Here is a 24765-nt window from a genome sequence, read left to right as displayed (position 1 = left end):
ACATGTGTGCGCGTGCGTATACCTGTGTCTGCATTCAAATACGTGTGTCTGCGTTCAAAGCTTTTGAACCTTTGTCTCTTGGAGCTTTTGAGCACGTATACGCACGTACACACGTATACGCACGCACACACGAGTATACACACACTATATGCACACACTATGAGCCCCTGGTGGTGCAGTGGTAAAACTGCTGCCCTGTAACCAGAAGGTTACAAGTTCGATCCTGACCAGGGGCTCAAGGTTGACTCAGCCTTCCATCCTTCTGAGGTCGGTAAAATGAGTACCCAGAATGTTGGGGGGCAATATGCTAAATCATTGTAAACCGCTTAGAGAGCTTCCAGCTAGAGAGCGGTATATAAATGTAAGTGCTATTGCTATTGCTATTGCTATATGCAAACGCGCACACACGTACACGTGCAAACACACACACTTATACGCACACACAGACACACATGTATACGTGCACACACACAAGTGCATGTGCAGACACATATATGCCCGCGCAGGCACATATATGCCCGCGCAGGCACGTATATACGCACAAGCAAACAGCACAAGCACACACAAACACACCTATACGTGCACGCACACACATATATGCGCACAAACACACACATGTATACACACGCACACACGTATATGCACGTGCACACACGTATACGCATGTGCATGTGCATGTGTATAAATGTGTTCATGTGCATGTGTGTTTGTGTGTGTATATAAATGTGTGTGTGCATGTACACATGTACAAGTGTTTGTATAAATCTGTATGTGCACACACACACGTATATGCATGCACACACACGTTTATGCAAACACACACATATATGTATGCGTGCATCTGCACGTGTGCCTGTGTATAAATGTGTGAATGCACGTGCGTTTGTGCATGTTTATAATTGTGTGTGCGCACGTGTGCATATATATGAAGAAATGTGTTCGTGCGCGTGTTTGTGCATCGATAGAAATGTGTACGTGCACGTATGTGCGCACATGTGTATAAATGTGTGCATGCAGGTGTGCATGTGTGTATAAATGTGTGTGTGCGCGTGTGTATAAATGTGTGCGTGCGCCTTCACGTGAGTGTTCATGTGTATTAATGTGTGTGCATGTGTGTGTGTGCATATGTGAGTGTGCGTGTGCACGTGTGAATATTCGCGTGTGCATGTGAATATGTGAGTGGGCATGTATGAGTATGCATATGCACGAGCGCATGTGCATATTCGCATGTGCGTGTGTTAGCCTGTGCGCGTGCACGTGCATATTCACGTGCATGTGTGCATATGCCCGTGTGCATTTTTGTGCATATGCCCATGTGTGTTTGCATATGTGCCTGTGCATGTGTGCATATGCGTGTGTGCGTGTGTATATGTGCATGCGTGTGTGCATATTTGGGTATACGCATGTATGTGTGAGTCTGCATATGCATGTGTGCATGTGAGTGTGAGTGCATGCATGTGTGGAAATCAGTTTGAAACTGGTTTAGATAAGTGTGCGTAAGCGTGTGTGCGTGTTCTTTTGCGCTTGCATATGCATACGTGCGCAGGCACACACACATATGCACATGTGCTTATGCAAACACACACTCACATATGTGCACAATGCACTCATATGCACATGCGCAAATGCAAAAACGCACACCTGCATATGCAAATGTGCACACGCACGCACATATGCAAAAATGGACATGCGCATATGCACATGCACACACACATGCAAAAGCAAAAGAGCACATGTGTATATGCATACATGCACACGCACATGCGCATATGCACTCCCACAAGCGCATATGCAATAATGCTCATGTGCATAGGCACACGCACACTCGCACACGTGCATATGAAGATGTACAAGCACACGTGAATATGCACATGCAGACATGCATATGCACACCCACACGCATATAAGCAAAAACGCACATGTGCATATGCGCACGTGCACACGCACGCTCATATATGCATATGCACACTTTCATATGTACACAAACAGGCATATGCACACACGCACGCGCATATGCATACCTGCGCACACTTATGCACATGTGCACTCACACCCTTGCTTATGCAAACGCAGATACACAAACACGAATATGCACACGCGTACATGTACAATCGCTTATGCACACGCACACACACGGGCATATGCACGCACACACGGGCATATGCACACGCACACCCATAAATGCATACATGCACACACATGTGCATATGGACATACGCACTATCACACGTGCATATGCACGCATGCACACACGAATATGCACACTCACACTCACACATGCACACACACATGCTTATGCACACGCACACATGTGAATATGCACACGTGCTTGTGCATATGCACTTGCATGCACACACTTATATGCACATGCACATGCGCGTATGCATACATGCACACATACACATATGGACACGCATACTCACACACATGCATATGCACATGCACACGCGCATATGCACATGCACACACACATGCACACGCACACATGCACATGCACACTCACGTGCATATGCCACCACACATGCACATATTCGTAATTGAGAGGGTGGTCTCTTAGCTCCAGGTGGTCTGGGAGGAAACTAATTATCTAGACCCATTTCAAACTGATTGGTACATGTGCACGAACACGTGCACACATGCATATGCACACTCACATGCACACACACATATGCAAATATGCACACACACATGCGCATATGCACATGCACACGTGACTATGCACACACGCACAGGCACATATGCACATGCACACGCGCATATGCACACGCACACGCGCATATGCACACCCGCATCAAAGTTTCACAAAAATTTCACTGTCTCACCAGAGTTTCACCAGTTTCACCAGAGGTTCGCCAGTTTCAGCAAAGTTTCACCAAGTTTCACCAAGTCCTGTCAAGTCTCACCAAACTTCACTAAGTTTCACAAAGTTTCACAAAGTTACACCAAACTTTCACCAATGTTTTGACCAAGTTTTGCCACGTTTCGGCCAGTTTCACCAAAGCTTCAACTCAGTTTCACCAAAGTTTTCCCAAGTCCAACCAGGTTTCACCAGTTTCACCAAGGTTTCACCAAGTTCCACCATAGTTTCACCAAATAGTCACCAGGTTTTACCAGTTTCCACCAAAGTCTCACCAAGTCTCACCAAAACGTCATCATAGCTTCACCAAAGCTTCACCAAGTTTCACCAGCTTCACCAAAGCTTCACCAAGTTTCACCAAGTCTCACCAAGCTTCACCAAAGTTTCACGAGTTTCACCAAAGTTTCACTAAATCATCACCAAAATTTCACTGTTTCACCAAGTTTCACAAAGTTATACCAAAGTTTCACCAAGTCTGACCAGGTTTTACCAGTTTCACCAAGGTTTCACCAATTTTTACCGTCTCACCAAAGTTTCACCAAAGTTTCACTAAGTCTCACCAGGTTTCACTGGTTTCACCAAAGTTTCACAAGTTTCACTAAAGTGTCACCAAAACTTCACTCAAGTTTCACCAAGTCTCACAAAGTTACACCAAAGTTTCACCAAAGTTTTGACCAGGTTTTGCCATGTTTCGGCCAGTTTCACCAAAGCTTTACCACAGTTTCACCAAAGTTTCACCAAGTCTGACCAGGTTCCACCAAGTTCCACCATAGTTCCACCAAATATTCACAGTTTCACAAAAGTTACACCAAACTTTCATCAAAGTCGCAACATAGTTTCACCAAGGTTTTGCCAGGTTTCACCAAGGTTTTGCCAGGTTTCACCAAGGTTTCGCCAGGTTTCACCAATGTTTTGCCAAATTGCACCAAAGTTTCACCATAGTTGCACCAGGTTCCACCATAGTTCTACCCAAGTTGTGACCAAGTTTCACCAAATTTCGCCAAGCTTCACCATGGTTTCACCAAAGTTTCACCAAGCCTGACACCAAAGTTTCACCAAGCCTGACCAGATTTCACCAGTTCTACCAGTTTCGCCAAAGTTTCACCAATGTTTCACCACCAGTTTGACCAGGTCTGACCAGGTTTCACCAAGTTTCAACAAAGTTTCACCAAGTTTCACCGTCTCACCAAAGCTTCACCAACGTTTCACCAAGTTGCACCAAAGTTCCAGCAGGTTCCACCATAATTTCACCAAATTTTTGTCAAGTTTCACCAAAGTTTTACCAAGTTTCACCAAGTTTCACCAAAGTATCACCTGGTTTCACCAACGACTCACCAAGGTTTCACCAAGTTGTACCAAAGTTTCACCATAGTTCCACCAGGTTCCACCAAAGTTTCTCCAGGTTCCACCATAGTTTCACCAAAGTTTTGCCATATTTTCACCAAAGTTTTACCATATTTTACCAAGTTTCACCAAGTCTCGCCAGGTATTGCCAAGCTTCACCAAATTTTCAACATTAAATACCCAGGGCCCACGCTGTTTAGGGCTTTATAGGTTATAACCAAGACCTTGTATTTTGCCCAGAAACCTATCAGCAACCAGTGTAGATCTTTTAAGATAGGAGTGATATGTTCTCTCTGAGATGACCCAGAGACCAACCTGACTGCCACATTCTGGACTAACTGCAGTTTCTGGACTACGTACAAAAGATTACATACCCTATTGGATCCAATAACCTTCTTGAGCAGACCATTCTAATGGGCCCTTTGCCTCTGCAAAGGTGGGGTGTGTCTGTGAGTCCAACCTTAACCAGATAGTGGTCCATCCATGACAATGGGGAAATCACAGAGTCCCCACCCACGGACCACCAACCTGATCAGAGTGAAAGACCAGATGAAGCATGTGACCTGCAATATGTCTCGGTCCCAAGACCCTTTGGGATAGGCCCATAGTTGTCATGGTCGCTATGAACTCCTGAACCGCCCCAGACAAATTGGCCCCAAAGTGGGCAAAGAATAAACAATCCTTTCTTACAATGAAAAAAACTATAATGCTGACGTTCATTAAAGGGCTGTTGTAATTACTGAGACAACATATGGAAAGTTTTTGAACACTAAAACATTATATAAAAGCTATTGTTGTTGATGTTCATGTTTGCTTTTTTATTATATTGACACATTCTCCAGTGACATTTTATAGTTGTCCAGTAGGAATAGTACCTGCAGGAGAGAGAAAACGGACAGGGAAGCATTCCACCTCTAACTACTGGGAGTTACTTAAGTCACCTTCTGAATTCCAGAATTTCACCAGACACTGCCCATGTGTTTTCAAAACATTTCTTTTCATCTATAAGGCTAGACTCCTGCTCTTTAAAAACAGAAACTTCTGCTAAAAACAGAAACCTTGAAATCTCTGACAGACAAGATATCAGACTTCTGCAAGATCCCATAGCCCCAGTATACACATCATCTGGAAAAGTGACCCTTCTTAACTGTTCTCTGAACTAGGAAGCATCCTAATATTTACATGTAGCCTAAACCAACAAGAACTATCGATTTCTACTCTGTTTACATTGCTCTGCTGCTGTGTTCCGCTGCAGGTGTGCTAACTGCTGGAAAGCCAAACAAGGAAGATTTAGGCTCCTCCTCGTGACTGTAAAGTCTTCATCCTTTCCCCTCAGGTGACCCATGAGTAAAGTTTTAAAAATGGGATACATATTTCAGACTTGACAAGCTGCTGCAAGAGACTGTTGGCCAAGAAGCCCAAGCAGCAGCTCCTCCATAACCAATCCTCCCCACTGGCCAATGAGCTTTCTCCCCTGCAAGAATGCATTGGCCAGTGAGGAGGTGGGGAAAGGAGAACCTGCCGCCAAGGGACTCAGCATCAGTGGCAACTCCTCTTCTCCCCATCCTCCTCCTTCTTGGTGAATGAGAGTGGAGTGGTGCAACTCCTTTTCTTCCTACTCTCCAAGGGTGGAATAGGGAGGTGGTGGTGCTGCTACCACAGATTTTTTCCCCATTTGTCAATGAGAAGAGAGCTGGTCTTGTGGTAGCAAGCATGACTTGCTCCTTTAGCTAAGCAGGGTCCACCCTGGTTGCATATGAATGGGAGACTTGATGTGTGAGCACTGTAAGATATTCCCTTTATGGAATGGAGCCACTCTGGGAAAAGTAGAAGGTTCCAAGTTAGTTCCAAGGGGCTCCTGGCAACTCCAAGATAGGGCTGAGAGATGCCTGCCTACAACCTTGGAGAAGTCGCTGCCAATCTGTGTAGACAATACTGAGCTAGATGGACCAATGGTCTGACTCAGTATATGGCAGCTTCCTATGTTCCTATGAGGGTTGGTTGGTGCCAGGATGCATGCCACACCACTGCATTTATGGCAAGGAGTTCTACATGGTTCCATTTTGTCTTCCATGCTACCTAATGTTGAAAATGAGATGGGTTAGAGGTGATACATATGCTGATAACACACAGTTCTCCCTCTCCTGTCCACCTGCTGAGGCTGTAGAGATCCTGAACAGATGTCTGGAATCCCATCCCAGCACTGAGGTGAATGAAAGGCAGCCAAAACAGAAGCTGCTCCATCCAGATAAAGCAGAGATTTGGTTGGTGAGGTAATTGAGCAGGGAACTAGGATTCGACTTCTTCTAGATGAAGGGCAAGTTTGCACTCTGGGAGTCCTATTGTATCTGGCTTTAATGATGCCTCCTCGGGTATCCTCTGTGGCTTTTAGTACCTTTTATTAACTTCAACTGATATGCCAGCTACAGCTTTTCCTGGAAAAATGAGACCTGACTACATCAAACACAGTTTGATAACATCTAGATTGCAGTCATCCAACGTCCTCGACATGGGGTTGCCTTTGAAGACTCTTTTAAAACTACAGTTGGTGCAAGATATTAGGCTAGGCTACTAACTGGTACACTAATGATAGAAAATATATTGCTGTGAGTTTTGGGTAGTTAACTGGATAACCATCTTTATGTATGGTAATGACTGTTAATGACACTAAATGGCTTCCATCCTGGAGGATGCCATTGGGATATGGGAGAGAGTCACAGACTTCCTGCCTCCTGGCAGAGACTTACTGAAAGGTATAGGACCACCTGATCCACCCTCCCCTGTAAGGTGTGTGTTTGCTAAGCTAGTATGAAAAGAGGAGGCAAACAGCTAGGTGGGAGACTCAAGGAAGGATTTCAGACAGCACCTGGAATGGGGCAGCCAAGGCAGAAAGCTGCCACATCTTGGGATGTGGTGTTTGTTTGTTTTACATATTTTTATACCACCCAACATTTACGTTTCTGGGTGGTTTCCCTCTCCAAGGTACCCTGTTACTGAGTGTGAAGGATGTTTTGAAAATTTGATTCAATGCTTAACCTGTATTTTGCTGTAAATAAACCAAATGTTATGAAGACACCATAAGACTTCAGTGACTCTCCTTCCAAAGGAAATCAGAATCCAAGGCATGCTGCAAACCCCTAGAATTTCTCACCACTGTGGAAATGGGGCAACCGAAGCCATCTGACAATAACTTGCTAATACTGAATTTGTTTCCAGGCACATTTCAAAGTGCTAGTCGAACCCTACAAAGCCCTAAATGGTTTGGGATCGGGGTATCTGGAGGACGGCCTATTCCCAATCACTGGGATCAACCCAACCTGCCCCCCAAACTGTTTCCAACCTGCCCAACCACTATCTTCAGAAGTCCACTTTCCAAAGTACTCCACCTTCCAAAACAAATTAACAAGGAACAGGGACTTTCCAATAATTAATGAGTTCCTGATTACACTACTTTCATTAATCTCATGTATTTTAAAGTTTCTACTACTGATTCACCAAAGGAGAAATCATGCATCAATTTTTTTGGATTTGTATCCAATGCAGGGGTATAGTTATAATTGAGCAAAAGGGTTCAAAGAACCTGTCCCTCAGCTCCTGAGGGCCCTCCCAACTCCACCACTCCCTATTTTCTTCATTGTCTCCCTCACTCTGGGGGCCACCAGAGAGAGGGGTGAACACGGGCCCCGTCTCCCCTAGCTACGCCCCTGGCCCAATGGATGAGCTTTCAGGGGTGGCCATATTCCAGAAAGAAGTAGTCTGAGGGTAAAAAGAGCAGGGATGAGATCTGGTCCCTCCCGAGTTATAAATTAACTTTTTATGTGGAACAACTTCTGAAACGGCAAAGTCCCTATTTCAAAAAGCATTTCAAAACTACCACAAAGGGCAGCTTCTTCCCACCTACAGCATTTCAGGATGGATGAAGACAAGTTTACAGATCAGTTCAAAAGTTTTAAAGGTAAAGATGATTTTTCTCATTCTTGATGTTTGATGTCAGCCAAAGGTGAACTATGCCACAATTGAAGAAGCTGGGTATATTTAGTCCAGAGGAAGGACAAGTGAGGGGAAGACATGGTAGCACAATTCAAATGCCTGAAAGGCTATTATATAGATGTGTCAAAATGAGTGTTACTCTATGCTTTCCTGAGATTCCTTAGATTGCTCTAATCCTAGTCTAGGAGCAATGCCACTCCTTCAAGGTAGGCTGCTATTAGTTGAAGACTGATCTAAAGCCACTGACCAGGCTTAGCAACCTACAACTGCCTAACCTGGGACTTACAAGCATTGTACCGCCAGAGTCTACACAGCCCAGCTCTAGACAATAATACATTATTCTGAAAGCAACTCAACAGTCAATAGAAATGGGCAATGGTTTGTTCTCTGCTGCCCCAGAAGGCAGGACTAGATCTAATGGGCCTAAGTTACAGGAGGGTAGATTTCAGCTGAACATAAGGAGAAACTTGTTAAAAGTAAAAGCAGTTTGAGAATAGAACCAATTACCTAAGAGAGTGATGGGCTCTCTAACCCTAAGTCCTCACTGAAGATCTTCAAGCTGAGGCAGGATAGCTACTTATTGGGGGTGCTCTAGCTTTGGTTTTCCTGCATCAAGCGGATGGCGGGATTCAATCCCCTCCAGGCCCACCTAAACAAGGCAGTCTTCACCAATCTTCCCAAGAGGGAAGAGTCAAGGTGGGCCTGCTGCTGAAGGAGGGAATTCCAAAGGCTGAGTGCCACGGCTGAAAAGGCCTGGTCCTGTCATGCCCATCAACTGTAATTTAGGCAGAGGAAGGTCATGGGGCATGGCTTTTCCATTGGCCTCCAGGGACATGCAAGATCACACAGGAGCAGATGGTTGGCTTCAGCTAGGATGGACCCCCAAATCTTAGGGCTTTAAAGGCCGGGGTTCCAAACCTCCAGGACTGGACTGAAGTCTCTGAGAACTAGCATCAGTCTCCAGGTGACTATCCTGGATATTTTAATGGCTTCGTGTTATGAAAAATATTGGGGGGAAAGCTCTAGGAATAGCTTCAGTCAGAGTTGGGATTCCTATGGTAGCCACCAGAGAGGTTTTTAACCTGAAGAGTGGGATATACATTAATATGGGATACTAATATGGGATATAATATGGCAAACTAATATGGGATATACATTAAATGGGATACACATTAAAGCAAACTAAGAAACCAGCACATAGAATGGAATTCAGAAACAAATCTGAAGTCAGTGTATATCAGACAACACTAGAGTTGCATGCTCCATAGCAGGCTTCTGTCCGCAGCCTGACAGCTCCCAAACACTCTTCAAAGGCAGCCCCAGGTATAGGATGTTCCAGTAGTCTAACTGGAATGTGACCAAGGCATGTGAACTGCCTTCTCCAGAAACATCTGCCGCTGTCCCAAACAGCCAGCCAAAGCACCCCTGGCCACAGCTGACATTTGCCCATCCAGGAACACCCATAAGCTGCAAATCTGGTTTTTGTGAGGAACTGCTGCCCCATCCAAAGAGGCTGTATTTGCAACCCCAAATCATCTTTTCACTGACCAAAGCAGTCCCATCTTATCTGGACGGTCTCAGTTTGTTAGCTCATATCCATCCTATCTCAGACTCCAGGCAGCAATACAGACCCCAAGGCCTTCACTGCCTCCCTAGATTTTGATGGAAGGGAGATATAAAGGTTATTCTCGTGACAGAAGATGCCTGGGGTAAACTGGAGCACCAGGAGCCCTCTGCCCCAGGCCGCTCCAATTGAGGGGAGCCCTGTTCTTCTACCCAGAATTTTACCAAGGTAGAAGGGACCAGAGTTCATTCTACTTGGGCAGGTGATTGTCTGGGTGATTGTCTGCATAGGTGATTGTCTGCATAGCAGGCTTCCCCTTGGCCTGCCGCAATTATGAGCAGTGAGCCGGGTGGGAGGAGTGGCCATGCCAAGTACAGCAGCTGCTTTAATGAGAACATGAGGAACTCTGGGATGCGGGAGACTTCCTCCGCCCAGTCCTAGGTTTGGCCTCTGCTATGACGCTGCTCCTGAGGGTGTGCGGTGCGGCGGAGGCAAAGATGGCTGCTGCTCATCTGCCAGGGAAGGTACTTGAGCTCCTGCCTTCCCCCTAGCCCTCCTGAGTGGCAGTGTGAGGCAGTGTGCACAACCTCATAGCATCAGGCATCATCTGTTTGTTGATGACATGGCACTTCAAATTTCTGGAGAGCCTCTCCCAATGGTTTCCTGTCAATATTCTTAGAATATTTACACTGAAATGCAAATACACTTTGTCCTAATGTCAACATTTTTAGCAGAAACACGTTTTCACCATTAATCTGAAATGGCTAGACGTATTTCATATCTTCATTTTACCTTAATGCAAATTAGAAGGAAAGGGCAGGATGTTAGGAACATTTAACTATTACCAGTATCGGTGGGAGTGTTGTGAATGCAAAATGCGTTGAGGGGTAATCCTTTGACCTAAGAGGTCAAGTTCCTCATTTCAGCAAAAATGTGGGTCTACTACAGGTGAATCCCAAACCTTGGCCTTCCCTGAAGTATCTCCAAGTACATGCAGAAGGTAGAAGAGAACATGGCTGCAGCAGCACTGCAAGGGAAGGAGGGTAGGGTAGGTTGTGCCTGCCAAAATGTTCTCTTCAAGTCTGTTAAAATCACAGCCAGGAGAGCTGCACAGAATTTTGCAACCCAACTGAGAATGGACCATGAGCAATCTGCTGCTGACAGCTTTATTCTCTGAGCTATTGGAATCAGTGCTAGAGACATAAGCACAATGCATTATAGACCTTTTCAATTGTCAAAGTTTCTAACTGTACTATTTTATTTTATTTTTAACTATAAAGAAGCTTTACCGATAGGAACATAGGAAGATGGCTTTTAATGAGTCGGGCCATTGGTCCATCTAGCCCCGTGTTTACTTCGACTGGCAGCAACTCTCCACAGTCAGACTGGCAGCGGCTTCTCCAAGGTTACAGGCAGGAGTCGCTCTCAGCCATATCTTGGAGATGCCAGGGAGGGAACTTGGAACCTTCTTCGTGCAAGCAGGCAGGTGCTCATCCCAGAGCGGCCCCATCCCCTAAGGGGAATATTTTACAGAGCTCACATGTAGTCTCCCATTCAAATGCAAGCCAGGGCAGACTTTTTTCTTCCTAACTTACCTCACAGGGTTGTTGTTTGAGGATAACAATATCCATGTACACCGCTCTGAGCTCCTCAGAGGAACAGCGGGATATAAATGTAATTAATAATGATGATGATGATGATGATGGGGACAATTCATGCTTGCTATCACAAGACCAACTCTCTTCTGATAAAGGACCCAGAGATGGGTCAAAATATAAGGGTGGAGAGAGAACAATGGGTCTAGAACGTGAGGATGAAAATTTTGTGCAAAATCTGGGACCAGGCAGGAATTCAATGTAGGGATTTAAAGACGGGAATCATGAGATCAGTGTGATGTGAGAGGTGAATGGTTTTGGCAAGAGAGTACTGGATAGAGGTGAGGGAAACAAAGTGAGACCATGGAAGACTAATTAAGTTTCCACCATTTCATTTCCTTCTTTCATTTAAAGAAAGAACTCTTCAGAGACCCTTCTTCATCATCTATGTACTGCTGGGTGTCTCTTACTTGCTGATTCTCATTGGCTTTGTGGTGGCCCTCTCCAAAGGTATGTTTCCCCCTTTAATGACTAAAACCTTGTATCTGGAAAAAGTGAACATTTAATCGAACAATATGAAAAGTATGTTGGCATTGGTTTCGTGTGGTTAATCACCTTCCCTGTCTAGAAGAATGGGGTGGGGAATAAAACCACCACAAGATTCCCAGGATATGTTCATCAGTCTCAAGGGTGCCTTTGTTTTCACATTTAGGTGCTGAGCAGGTTTGGGGAAGTGGGACCTATGCAGCTCCAAGAGGCTCTTGGAATATCTACTATGACTCTAAAAATGAAATTTAACTTGCATGCTATATCAGCATGCCATGGTCCAATATTACTTGCTTGTTTATTCTAGGGAGGTGCAAATAGGTTCAAATTTGAACCGGTTCAGTTCGAAGGTTCTAACCCGGACCAAGCAGGGCATTGAATTGGCAATGCCAGTCCAAGTTAGAACCAAACAAAGCCTGGCTCTATTTGAACCTGTTTGAAGAGGCTCATAGTCTTGGTCCTCCATTTTAGGTGCTGGTGGCCATTTTGTGACTGTTCTGTCACTTGCTGTGATTTGCCGAGCTCCTGCTTCCTTGATTGGCCAGATGTGTCTGGCCCTCTGGTAGGCTTCGCAGTGGTGCTAGTCCTGGAGAACTGGGCTGGAGGGAGGGGGGGCTTCAAAAGGAGGGAGATTCAACTTCTATTTAAAGGCAGCCCCTGGGCTTGCAAAATCTCTCTTTGCTGAGGTGAGAGAGAGAGAGCTGTAGCTGCTGCTGCTGCTGCTGCTTTTCTGGCTCTGGCTCTAGGCTCTGGCTCTAGTCTGGCTCTCTGGTCTGGTCTCTCTGCTGTGCTGGAGAGGTCTGTCCTGATTGCTTGTTGTTGGTTTGTTTGTTTTTTGCTTTCCACCCCGCAAATCCCCTTCTTTCTAAAAGTAATTTTCCTGGCTGTGTGTGGCTGCTAAGTGCTTTCCCTTTTGGATTCCCCCCGCCCCTGCAGTGCCCAATGGGCTTCTGGCCCATTTTTAAATCCCCTCTTCCTTTTTTGCTGACTGACTGACCGCTTTTGTTTTTCTGGGCTGGGTTGACTCTGTCCCCAGCCTCAGTCCCTTTCATTCTATTTTGGATGTGTGTTGGGGTGGGGGTGGGGGTGTGTGCTGCTTTTATCTGGAGCAGGTGATCCCCCCTCTCCAACCCTATTGCTTACTCCAGCAGTGGCCACAGCTGCCTCTGCCTGTCCCACAGCCTAGGCTCCCTCCTCTTTCTCTCTCTCACCTTTTCCCTAGCAGTTTTCCATATTCCCGCCCGCCAGCGCTTTATTTTATTTTACTCAGTATTTATTTTAATTTGTTTGGGTGGGTGGGTAGCCCACAGCTGCCCAGCTGCTCTCCCCCACTCACCCTGGGTGATTGTGCTGAACTGGTCAGGCTTCCCCCACCCCCCCCACCCCCGGCCTGTGTGTGTGTGCAGCATCTGGGGCAGAAGACTTCAGGACCGTGAGGGGTAAGTGATTGCTTTTTGGTACTCCCTTTCTCCTTAGTTTTTATTAAATAGGGTCTGTGCTTTAAAAAACAACCAGGTTTTCTCTTTTTGCAGGTCCCCTTTGGTTGCCCCCCATTGTATTGTGGTGGTGGTGGTGGTGGTGAGGGTGTGTAGGTTTTGCTTAATTAAGGTTTTTTTGGATAGGGTTTTTTTTAGATTCCCCCCCACCCCATTAAATTTTTAAAAAATAAAATAGGGCTTTCCTGGCCCTAACTGCTCACTGGTGGGGCCCAGAGAGAGAGGGGACCTCCGGTGCTGCCTCTGGTTCCAGCGCATCCCACACCACCTTTTGGCTCAGGTGGGCCATCTTGCACATGGAGACCTTGGATGTCAAGCACACCAAGGAGGAGGTGGCGGCCGTACTCAACCGCCAAATTGAGGAGTGGATAGGTGGGTTGCCACACCTCTCCTGGAGCTTCATTGTGACAGACAATGGCTCCGATGTCACTGCAGTGGTAGAGTCAGTGTTGGAGTGTGTGAACATCTGCTGCATGGCACACCCGCTCCGCCTGGCTGTCAGGGGTGCCCTTGGCCTCAAGGAGGCTAAGGAGACCAGGGAACAGGGCTGTCTGCTTCAGGGTGCTGTTGCCATCATGGCTGCACTTGTGGACAAGGCCTGCAAGATTGCAGCTCACTTCCAATGGAGTGAGACGTCCAGGCGCTTGCGCCGCTGCTTGCAGGAGGCTGCTTGCAGGAGGCGCTTGCACTTCCTGCTTCAGCGTCTGCTGAAGCAGGAGGTGGCCCTCGACAACCTGGCGAGGAACAAGCCCTTGGGCGTGTGTGACCTATCCAACTCAGAGTGGAAGCTCATGTCTGAGATGGTGTTAGCACTCGAGCCCTTCCTGTTTGCTGTGAAGAGCTTGAGTGCTGATGCCACTCCTCTGAGCCAGGCCCTGCCCGTGGCTATTCTCCTGAAAAAGCTGGTGGGTGAACTCCTGACCTGTCTGACCATGCCAGAAGGATGTGCACTGCCTGAATAGCTGAGGGTTGGGGTTGTTGATAGGTTGGTTGGTACGTTGGGTGACAGAGAGGATATGTCCTGGCTTGTAGGGATGTGCACGGAACCACAGAGGCGTGGTCCGGCACTGGGGGGCATGTAACTTTAAGGGGGGGTGGTAGTACTTACCCCACCCCACCCCCCGCCGCTGCTCTTCCCCCTCCAGCACTGGTGTATTTTAAAATCTTCCTGGGACAGCAGAGTTCCTCCCTGCCCCCGTCGTTGTCATCCAAAGCCTTCAAAGGAGTAAAGCTAGCGGCATGCATGTGCCCTGCGCGGAGCGCGCACTCGTCTCCGCCGCTGGCACGCACGCGCCATATACGTCATGGTGCACACGCGCCAGCGGCAAAGACGAGTGCTCACGCCGCGCAGGGCGCATGCACGCCGCTAGCTTTACTCCTTTGAAGGCTCTGGATGACGACGACGGGAGCAGGGGCGGCAGGGAGGAACTCTGCCGCCCCAAGAAGATTTTAAAACGCACCAGCGCCGGAGGGGGAAGAGTGGTGGTGGGGGGAGTACTCCCCCCCCTTAAAGTTACATGCCCCCGCCCTCCCGAACCTCCGGACCACCGGACCTCCTAACCGGTCCGGCGGTCTTTTACATTGTGCCCGGACCAAACCGTGCACACTCCTACTGGCTTGTTTCTGCGACCCAGCCATCAAGGGCAATGTTGTTTGTGTGGATGACTTGCCCAGGTGGAGGGACCTCCTGGTCAATAGGGTTAGAGAGGAGGAGGTCAGGAGGTCCAGAGACCATGAGGGCAGTGATGGTGCACCCCTGAGTGTGTGCAAGCCACACCCAGCAGCAGTGCGGGCGGCCCTTCATCTCCCACCCCTTCCCTTTCCTCTTCCCAGTCTAGCAGCGCAGCATCCCAGGCTGCGGCACCAATGCAGCAGGCAGTTCTTCCCACTAAACCAGGCCAGTGTTTTAAGCGATGTGCCTTGGCGCTTTGCCCAGTGTGTGGGAGGCTCAGCCTGCCAGGCCCCCCGCGGGTGTTGCACAATGCATTGCCCAGTACCTAGAGGAGCCTGTGGAGGAAGACCCAGAGATGGACCACATGCAGTTCTGGGCAACCCACCACCATGCCTGGCTGGACCTGGCGGTGGTCACTGTGCACCTCCTCTCCTGCCCGCCAACCAGCGTCCAGAGCAAAACCAAAACCAAACCTACCAACCCCAATTTAAGGTCAGTTTGAGTTCAAACTGAACCACCCACACTGGTTTTGTGCACACCCCAGCTTATTCACAGACACAACTTCTCACAAAGTGAAGCTATAGGGCTGCCGCAAAGATTCGATTTGCTGGCTCAGTATCTCATAAGGGGCCAGGAAATCTCCCTATCCATTGCCTTTCTTTCATACAAATGCCAGCCTTTTCTCTCCCACAGGGTGGTACATTGGTGGAGCCCAAGAGACTCCAACAGGAGCAGAGCAAATAGCAAAAGCTTTCTGTTTGTTCCTGCATCTGGCAGATACAGTGAGCTCAGGCTGTTCTTGCTTCTAGTGTGGGATGAAGGGGCTGTGCAAGACAGTGGGAGTAAGAGCAACCCTCAGAGCTGCCAAGGCTGAATGGTCACATTGCTTTGCCACCCTCACCCACCCATCCAGCCACACAAGGCTCAATGGAACCTTTGTGGAGGATATATATAGCTATGGAAGAAGCATACACCTGGGATGCTCAGCAACCTGGATCTTTAATGCACCTGTAAGGACCACAGGATCAAGCATGTGCACTACATGAAAACATAGCTGATGTCCACTTTTTAAAAACACAGTTTTACTCCAAAGATTCTGACTACCAGCTCAAACATCTGGTATACACACACACACACACACACACACATACACACACACACACACCACTCAGATATTTTTGTCAACAATTATTCTTGTGTGGTGTGGCAAAACTATAAACGGAGAGCAGGATGATGGAATACTCTGACATGATATATCCTTTCCTCCTCTTTTGCACCTGCAGTGGCAACTCTTTCATCGGATGTTAACAAAGCACGTGCTGAGCTTGCAAAGGACCCTACTGGCCATGATTTCCACTGTAAGTGTTTATATTTCCTTCACTGTCTCCACTGCATAGGGCAGTTTCTGTTCCATGTCCTTTTTGGGAACTCTGATGCTAGTCAAGTTCAAACAAGAGATGACACCACTCTAATGTACACTGGAATCCCTTTGCAATTGTATATATAACCCAGATTTACCAACTCTGATCACTGGAACAATCATCCTGCAGCATTGCTTCAGGTGGAAGACATGGTGGATCTATCAATGGCTACGAGCCTTGATGGCTATAGGCCACCTCCAGCCTCAGAGGCAAGATGCCTCTGAATATCAGTTGCAGGAGGAGCAACAGCAAAAGAAAGAGAGCACGCCTTCATCTCTTGCCTGTGGGTTTCCCAGAGGCATCTTATGGGCCACTGTGGGGAACAGGATGCTGGACTAGATGCAGGGGTGTATCTAGGGGTAGGGCAGGCAGGGCACTTGAAGGGGGGGCGCCATTTTGTAAAATTATTTTTTTTTAAAAAAATGGCTGCCAAAAACAAAATGGCCACCGTGCATGCTCAAATAGCCTCTGTGAGGCTCTAGGTCATGCCAGGCTTTTTCAGAGGCCATTTGAGCATGTGCGGCGGCCATTTTGTTTTCAGTGGCCTTAAAAAAAAAGGTTATTTTTAAAAACGGCCACTGCACATGCTCAAATGGTCCCTGCGAGGCCCTAGAGGCCAGCGGGGTGAGGGGGAATCTTTGCAAAAAAAAAAACCCAGCCTTTAGGAAGCCCCCCCAAGGGGCTATGGGTAATAATAATAATAATAATAATACAATATAAGACACTGTACACATATTCAGATTGGCACTATGTACAGAGAATCAGGGCTTGTGAATACTGAGCTGACGCTTAAGAGATAGGATTGTATTCATTTGCTCTTACTTTGCTTCTTGTGATAAGTGAGTTAAATGTGATGTCTTGCTAATATGGCTATTAATGGTGAGTTTGTCTTTGAATCAGTGTGAAATCCTTAGTATTAAGTCCACTGGGAGTTTCTTGCTCTCTTTCTCTCATTTTAACTGTCTTTCTGAAAGACTAGAATATATTCCAAGCAGTGACACAGTTTACTCTGCATATCCTTTTTACAGCGTATCTGGGAAAAGTCAAATTCTCCATTGATTTTTAAAACTTATGTAATGGTGATGCTACAATGCATAGTAGAGAATTAGACAGGCACTTCTGTTTAGTTTTCCAAGTACATCTCCACATAGTATTTGTGTAGTACATTTCCACGTACTGAAATGTGTAGTTTTCCAGCATTTTTTGGTCTGGCTAAGGCCACTGCTAAATAGTTTTTGAAATTTTAAAAGATTAACGAGCTTGACTTGTATTTTTGAGCTGATATTATGGTAAAGTTATCTGAAAGATGGGTGTCAGATGCTTGGACAGGGGGCGCAATTTCGGTGTTTGCCCTAGGCGCTATTTTCCCTAGATACGCCTCTGACTAGATGCGATCCAGCAGGGCTATTCTTATGTTCTTTTGTTATTCATTCATAAACTGCCAAGCCAGACTACCAAGGTTTGACTCTCTTTGTGTTGTATCTGTCCAGTGTTCCCATGTGGCCCTGACACCAGGCAATGGGAGTACTTCCGTGGAAAATGCTACTACTTCTCCCTGAAGGCAGTTTCTTGGCATCAGGCCAAAGCTCAGTGCGAAGGCCTTCAGTCCCAACTGGTCATCATTGATGGCTTTCCCAAACAGGTAACAAGATGGGAAACTTACCACCTTTGGGGAAACATCTCATCAGGGCAGGGTGAGTGTGATGAAGGCTCAGAGCGTTGGCCTAGAGTGCTCTCTTGGCCCCAGTATACTTTCGCTCCTTTTCAAAATGAGAACGGGAGGAACAAGTGACAGAGCGGAGGGTTCTATGCTGCAGACGATGTGTGTGAACGGAGAGAGCGGCTCATTAAGAGTACCTGGAGACTGATGCTTAAGGTCCAAAAGGTTTATTAGAGAAATGGCATGCTAGGATAGAAAGCCTGTGTCCTGCATCTAGCTACATCATGGTGCTGGGGGAAAGAGAAGGAAGAAACAGGAAGGAAGTAGCCAGAGGATATCAGTCAACTTGTCAGGTGGGCTCAGAGCAGAATCAAGGGAGATTCCCTTATTCACTATGTCTACTCCGAAAACCCTAGTGCAGGGTTTCTTAACCTTGGGCCCCCAGATGTTGTTGGACTACAACTCTCAGAATCCTCAAGCAAAAGCCATTATAGGTGGGGATTCTGGGTATTGTAGTCCAACAACATCTGGGGGCCCAAGGTTAAGAAACCCCCTGTGGGTAGTAGGATAAATAGGTGCAGAGAGCTAATCCTTGAGAAGTCACATCTCCAACATCAAGAGGAGGAAGAAGGCGGCTTGTGCTGCTGCCAGAACGGGCAAGGCAGGCTCTGCCAAGAAAGGGGGACAGGCAGGAAGGCAATAATCTAGGCTGAGGGGGTGAGAATAGCTGCTTGGCATGCTTTGTGTGCCTTGCAGGTGCAATTTGGGAAACTGGTCTGGGGCAGGAAGATGGGAGGCACAGAAAAATGAATTTTACATGCTGAAAGGGGAGACAGCAGCCCACAGCACAGCATTTCTTGCCAGTAGTTCACTTGCAGGTGTCACAGTGAAACAGACCCAGAAAATCTTGTTTGTACCACTGCCTGCAGCCACAACAGTCACAAAGCAGAGTTCCAGCAGGTCTCAGAGGGCACTGGATACTGCAAGATCTGGACCATAGTGGAGTAGGCCCCAAATTATGTCCCTCCCAGTAATACCTCTCAAAAGAAAGCCATTCTAAACAGCCCCTCAAATAGATCTGGATAGCCCTGTGAGTCCAATAATTTTTGCTTCTGGAATATGCAGTGAATTTTAAGCTCAACTTCCTCTTCTTCCTCTCCTCTGTTTTTTATGATGTCAAGGGGATATCCCCGGCACCTTTGTCACGTAGCAATGGAAACCAATATTCTCTCACTCATAGTATTTGTCGGATTTTTCCTTTGCAGAATTTCATACAGACCCGGACCAGGAATGAGCGCTTTTGGATTGGACTCTATGAAGTTCAAGAAGGAGATTGGAGGTGGCTGGATGGCAGTAATTACAGAACAGGCTTCAGGTTAGCCCTGGGGAATGCCATTGTAGTCAGCTGGGATGGCGTAATCCACTCTTGCTGGCCAAGACCCGTTTTCCTCAAACTGTTTGTAATGAGGCCCTCCTTCTGAACTTGCCCCATCCTCCTGAACTGAGCCCATCCCCATGCAAGCAGCCCTCCCCAGTGTATGCAGGGTTGGCCCTGCCTCTGTCTTGATTTCTCCATCCCATCCCCTCTCACTCTCCAGGACTGATTTTCTAGTTCTCATTTCCTAGCCTGCCCTGTTCTCCCCCCCGCTCCCCCCCCCATGTACCATTTTAGTCCTGCAGATGAATCGGTCCCTACCTAGCTTCAGTCTTTTAAGGGTATGTAAGTCTCTTTTACCCTGGTTGATCCACTTCAGGGGGGCATACGATATGCCTTTAGAGACAAAAGTGGTGAGAATAAATTGGAGGATATTGTAACTAGCTAGACCACTAATTCCAAGACTTCACACCACAGGTGTGCCATGAGACAACAGGAGTGTAAATGGATTCCCCACTACCACCTTTCATTATGCCATTTGTTTTTGTCATTAAAGCCCTAATTCATTTAGTTACTCATTCATAAACCTCGGATTTGTTTAATGATTAATGCCATATTTTGTTGATACCCCAGTTATTTTCATAAAGTTTTACCAAGCTTACCTGCAGTATGGCAGAGAAGAGAGCCCCCCCCCAACCCTTCTAAATATTTTTTACAGCTTAAAAAGTGGCAGAACTCCTCTTGGCCACTGCTCCTTGGCAGCTACCATTGTTTTCTCAGAATCGCCAAGAAGCAGCGTGTCTTCAGAGCATTGTTGGAGGGAAATGGCAGCCACCACAAAAACATGGTGCTACCTAACTAGCAGCCATCATTTGCACCCCACGCCCACAATATCTCAGAATCATGCTGTTTTCCGTGTATTTGGTGGGCAGGGTTGCCTTTAGGACTTTGAGGCCCAAGTCCGGGGCCGCAGCAGGGTCTGCCAGTGCCCACCCATACTGCAAATCTCCTCCTCGTACAGCTGTGTTCAGGAGCTCTGCACGATGCCTCCTTTGAGCCCCGCACAACGACAGGTTTGCACTGGCTATGTGGAGATTCTCAATGCATAGAGAGGCAGGCTGCTGCTGCTCTCCCCATACTCGACGATCAGCTGTTTGATGGGTGGGTAGGGCTTGTGGAGGTTTCTATCTGCCTCTTAGAACAAGCCCACCAGTGCTGGCCTAAAGCAGAGAGTGGCCCAGACAGAACAGCTTCCTCTTGTGCATGCCCTCTACCCTGATTCTGCTGCCACTTCCTCTTCAGTGTGCTGTGCATGCCTGTCCTCTGAGACATCCTCCATTAAGCCCCAAAGGTGTGTGTAAGACCATGGGGCTTCTGTGGGTTATCCCCCCATTTGTAGATTTCCTGAATGGTTTGGTCTAGGGCTTTGATATTGGGCATAGATCTTGGGCAGGGTGGAAGGGCTCTATATATGTAATTTGAAACAGATTGCTCAATTAATTGATTTTTAATAATTTGGGGAGGGGGAACTAAATTTCAAAAAAGTCCCACAAGTAGCTTGTTTCGTGGCAGAACATTAGAATAACGTCTGGAACTGAAGCCCCCTGCCCTTGGACCATCATTCCACCCCCGTGTGGAGGAATATATCCTTTGCCTTCATAAAAAAAGAGTAAAGCACTCCACATTTCTGTCCAGCCTTTATATCTCCTGGACTAGCTTGGCATAGGACTTTGAAATCAGGCAAAGATGTAGGTCAGGTTGAGAGGACCCTGTGCATTCAATCTGAAGCAGATTGGTTGATCCATAGGTTTTTAATATTTCTTTGATTTGTTTTAACTTCAAAAAATTCCCATAAGTGGCTTGTTTAATGGCAGAAAATTACAAAAACTTCTGGAACAGAAGCCCCCTCACTTGGACCATCATTCAATCCCCATGTGGAATCAGCCCTGTGATTTTTAATGCATTTTCCCCTACTGCAGTAAAGATGTCAGAAAAAGTTATCTCTATCCATAGAGTACTGCACACTTAGTGAAAGTGGAACAAACTGTTAACAACTGAACAAACAATATTTTTAAAATAAATGCACTGTGTTTAAGTTGGTTTGTGATCCCGAAGATCTGCATGAGAACTGTGAAGCAAGGAACATCTGTTAGCAATAGCATAGCAATAGCATTTACATTTATATACCGCTCTATAGCCGGAGCTCTCTAAGCGGTTTACAATGATTTAGCATATTGCCCCCCAACATTCTGGGTACTCATTTTACCGACCTCGGAAGGATGGAAGGCTGAGTCAACCTTGAGCCCCTGGTCAGGATCAAACTTGTAACCTTCTGGTTACAGGGCGGCAGTTTTACCACTGCGCCACCAGGGGCTCATTTGTGGTTTTAATCCCACCCCCCACTTACAAATGCAGTATTTGTCCAGATGGGTTTGTGATCCAGGTGTGTGTTTGAACTGTGGAACAAGGAACATGTGTTGTGTGTCCCAGTTAGCTTGTGAATGGCCAAGAAGCTGAATGAATCCATTGGGGTTCGCTCTCTCGCTCTCTCTCTCTCTCACACACACACCCACACACCCACACACACACACAAATGCACTCTGTCCCAGACCTGTGGATTTGTGGTGAATGATCACAAAAGGTGTGTGGGGGTTATTTGGGGGTTGTGTAGTCTTCACTCCCAAATTAACTCCCAAATTCACTCTGGCCCAGACTTGGGGGTTTGTAGCGAATGACTGAGAAGTGTGTGGATCTTTCCCTGCCTGCTCTCACCAATGGGAAGCTCTCGCTCTCTCTTGCGCGCGCTCTCTCTCTCTCATGTGCACAGATTCACTAATATATGCCAGTGGGGTTTTGTGAACCCACTGGCTTGACTGTGTGTGTGTGTGTGTGTGTGTGTGTGTGTGTGTGTGTGTGTGAGAGAGAGAGAGAGAGAGGGGGGGGGATGCTTATTTTGCAAGGGGGCCCCCATAAACCCACTAGGTCTAGGCTCCAAAATTACCTAGCTGCACCACTGGGCAGGGGTGATGGACACCAGGAAGCAGCTACCAAAATCTGTCACTCCTTTTTTACTTTAAATGTTGTTGTTTTTTAAGAAGAAGAAGAAAAAGCACAACATTCTGGTGCACTGGTAAGTCGCCCCCTTCGCAACAGGGAACGGGGGTCCCAAATGAAATGAAATGCCATTCATTTCATTCAGGATCTCTCTGCATTTGGGGGTGGAGATATAATTGAGTGTGTGGGTTCAAAGAACCCAGCCTCCCAGCTCCTGCGAGCTGCCTAATTGGTCCCCCTCCCCCATGGCTAGAGCCCCGGAAGGTCCACCAGAGCCCTCCAGAGTTCATTCCCAGCAGGTGTTTGCTAGATGGGTGTGAATTGTATTCATTCTCTCCACGAGGAAGAGAAGACGCAACATGTCTACTCAGCCAGCAAATTCTGGCTAGGAATGAGCCCCGGAGGGCTTGTGCGGCCCTTCCGGGGTCTCAAGTTGTGTCCCTTGCATGTAATGTCTTGCCTCAAGGGAGGAAAGGGGAATTAAATGCATCCAGCCAGCAAAAGCTGCTGGGAATGCACTCTGGGGGGTTCACACAGACCCTCCAGAAGAACTCAGGCCATACCCCTTGGACATGATGTTAAGAGCAAGTGGGGATCACTGTCACATGCACGGCACATGCCCACCGGAACCCCCAGGGCTGGGGGAGCATAAAGGCCTCCATTCCCTGGCTCTGTCACTGTTGTTCAAAAAACAATCGAGAACACTGGCTAGTGTGCCATGAGAAATCAATTCAACAAGCAAAAGGCCCTGTGATCTGTAATTACCAACTCACAGAGGAGGCAGCAGCCTTCTATATGACTAACTGCTCTGATCTCCCCTCCTTCTCACCAGCTTGCAGGGTCTCTGCACGGAGTGTGATAGGATCATCCAGTGATTCCCGATGCAGAGATGCCATAGAATTGTCTGTCCCACAAAGCTGCCTTTTGCATCATTGCATGGGTCAGTGCTCTAGGCAAAATAATGATTCCAACCTAAGTGTGCAGTACTCCTCTAAAGAGTTCTTTTAAACCCTTGGAGAGTAAACCTCTTTTTGGATGTAAGAGGGAAATGAACTGCCAGATTTAATTCAGAAAAGAAAATGGATTCAACTACCTGTAATTTAGGAAATACAGTAGTGGCCTAGACTAGCACACAAGGGTACATAAATAAGTTAGTGAATCCTCTGCTCTTAAACAATGATAACAACAATAGGCTTTGATTACAGGAACTGGAAGCAAGGGGAACCCAATAATTATCAAAACCAGAATGAAGACTGTGGCCAAGTTCGGATCAATGGGGAATGGAATGATTACACCTGCAATTCTGATTCCTACTTTATCTGCGAGAAACCTTTACCAAGCAAACCAGCAGGGTCACAAAAGGGGACCTGATCACCTGTCCTCAGCACCCCTAAGCACCCAGGAGTGAAAGGCTTATTGTGAGTGGTTACAGACTCTGACCTGTGGCAGAAGCAGAAAGAGTAATATAACTTGCTAATGGAGATCTCATGTTAAAATATGACCATTTTTTAAAATGGCAGATTACTGCCATTGCATTATTTGGGAATTCTGCAGCTAAACCAAACTGATAGCTCATATATTTTCTTAAACACCTCTTCCTTGCAATATGGGGACAGTAATACTGACCTACCTTACAAGGCTGTTCAAAGGATTACCGTGATGATGTATGAGAAGGGATTTGAAAACTATAAAATGCTATAAAAATGCTGTTGTTGCTATTGTTGTTTTTGCTATTTTATTTGTTGAACCCTGTGAAGGTAACTATCTTGAAATGCAATGGAACATTCCCTAGTAACGTTTCATGTTCATGTAGTAGGTATAATACCCACTCACAGAGGAGGAAATAGGTGTTGCATTTCACCATATGCTACCCATGAGTCGTCGTTTTTTAAAGTAAATATTCTCCTTGTTCATAAAGGCTAGGACCTTGCTTTTTAATATAAACACTAAGAGCCAAACTGTGCCATCTGTGTCAGGAGACCATACTTGTGCAAAATCCCATAAGCACAAAGTACACATCATCACTGTGACTTCCTAACTGTTTTCTGGATTAGGAAGTACCCTTATGTTTACACATAGCCTAAACCAACAAGAACTATTGATTTCTACTCTGTTCATCTTTTGCAACTGATGCCTGCCAATGGCTGGAAATCCAGAAAAGAGGAAGGTTTAAGCTGCTCCTCCAGATCTT

At 46.7% G+C, this 24765-nt stretch overlaps 1 protein-coding gene across 1 annotated transcript; it reads left to right on the top strand.

The window, feature by feature from the left end:
* Positions 1-8004: 8004 nt before the first annotated feature.
* LOC128348109 (hepatic lectin-like) lies at positions 8005-24281 on the top strand. The gene is made up of 6 exons (XM_053303675.1): positions 8005-8156; positions 11765-11860; positions 16348-16422; positions 17976-18127; positions 19411-19520; positions 23780-24281. The coding sequence occupies exons 1-6, from the start codon at positions 8114-8116 to the stop codon at positions 23943-23945; spliced, it is 642 nt and encodes a 213-aa protein (XP_053159650.1). The 5' UTR covers positions 8005-8113; the 3' UTR covers positions 23946-24281.
* Positions 24282-24765: the final 484 nt, after the last annotated feature.

Source organism: Hemicordylus capensis, chromosome 2 (assembly GCF_027244095.1).
Source record: "Hemicordylus capensis ecotype Gifberg chromosome 2, rHemCap1.1.pri, whole genome shotgun sequence".
Classification (NCBI taxonomy): domain Eukaryota; kingdom Metazoa; phylum Chordata; class Lepidosauria; order Squamata; family Cordylidae; genus Hemicordylus; species Hemicordylus capensis.
The sequence above is the reverse complement of the archived record's forward strand: the minus strand, read 5'-3'. Positions and strand labels throughout refer to the sequence as shown.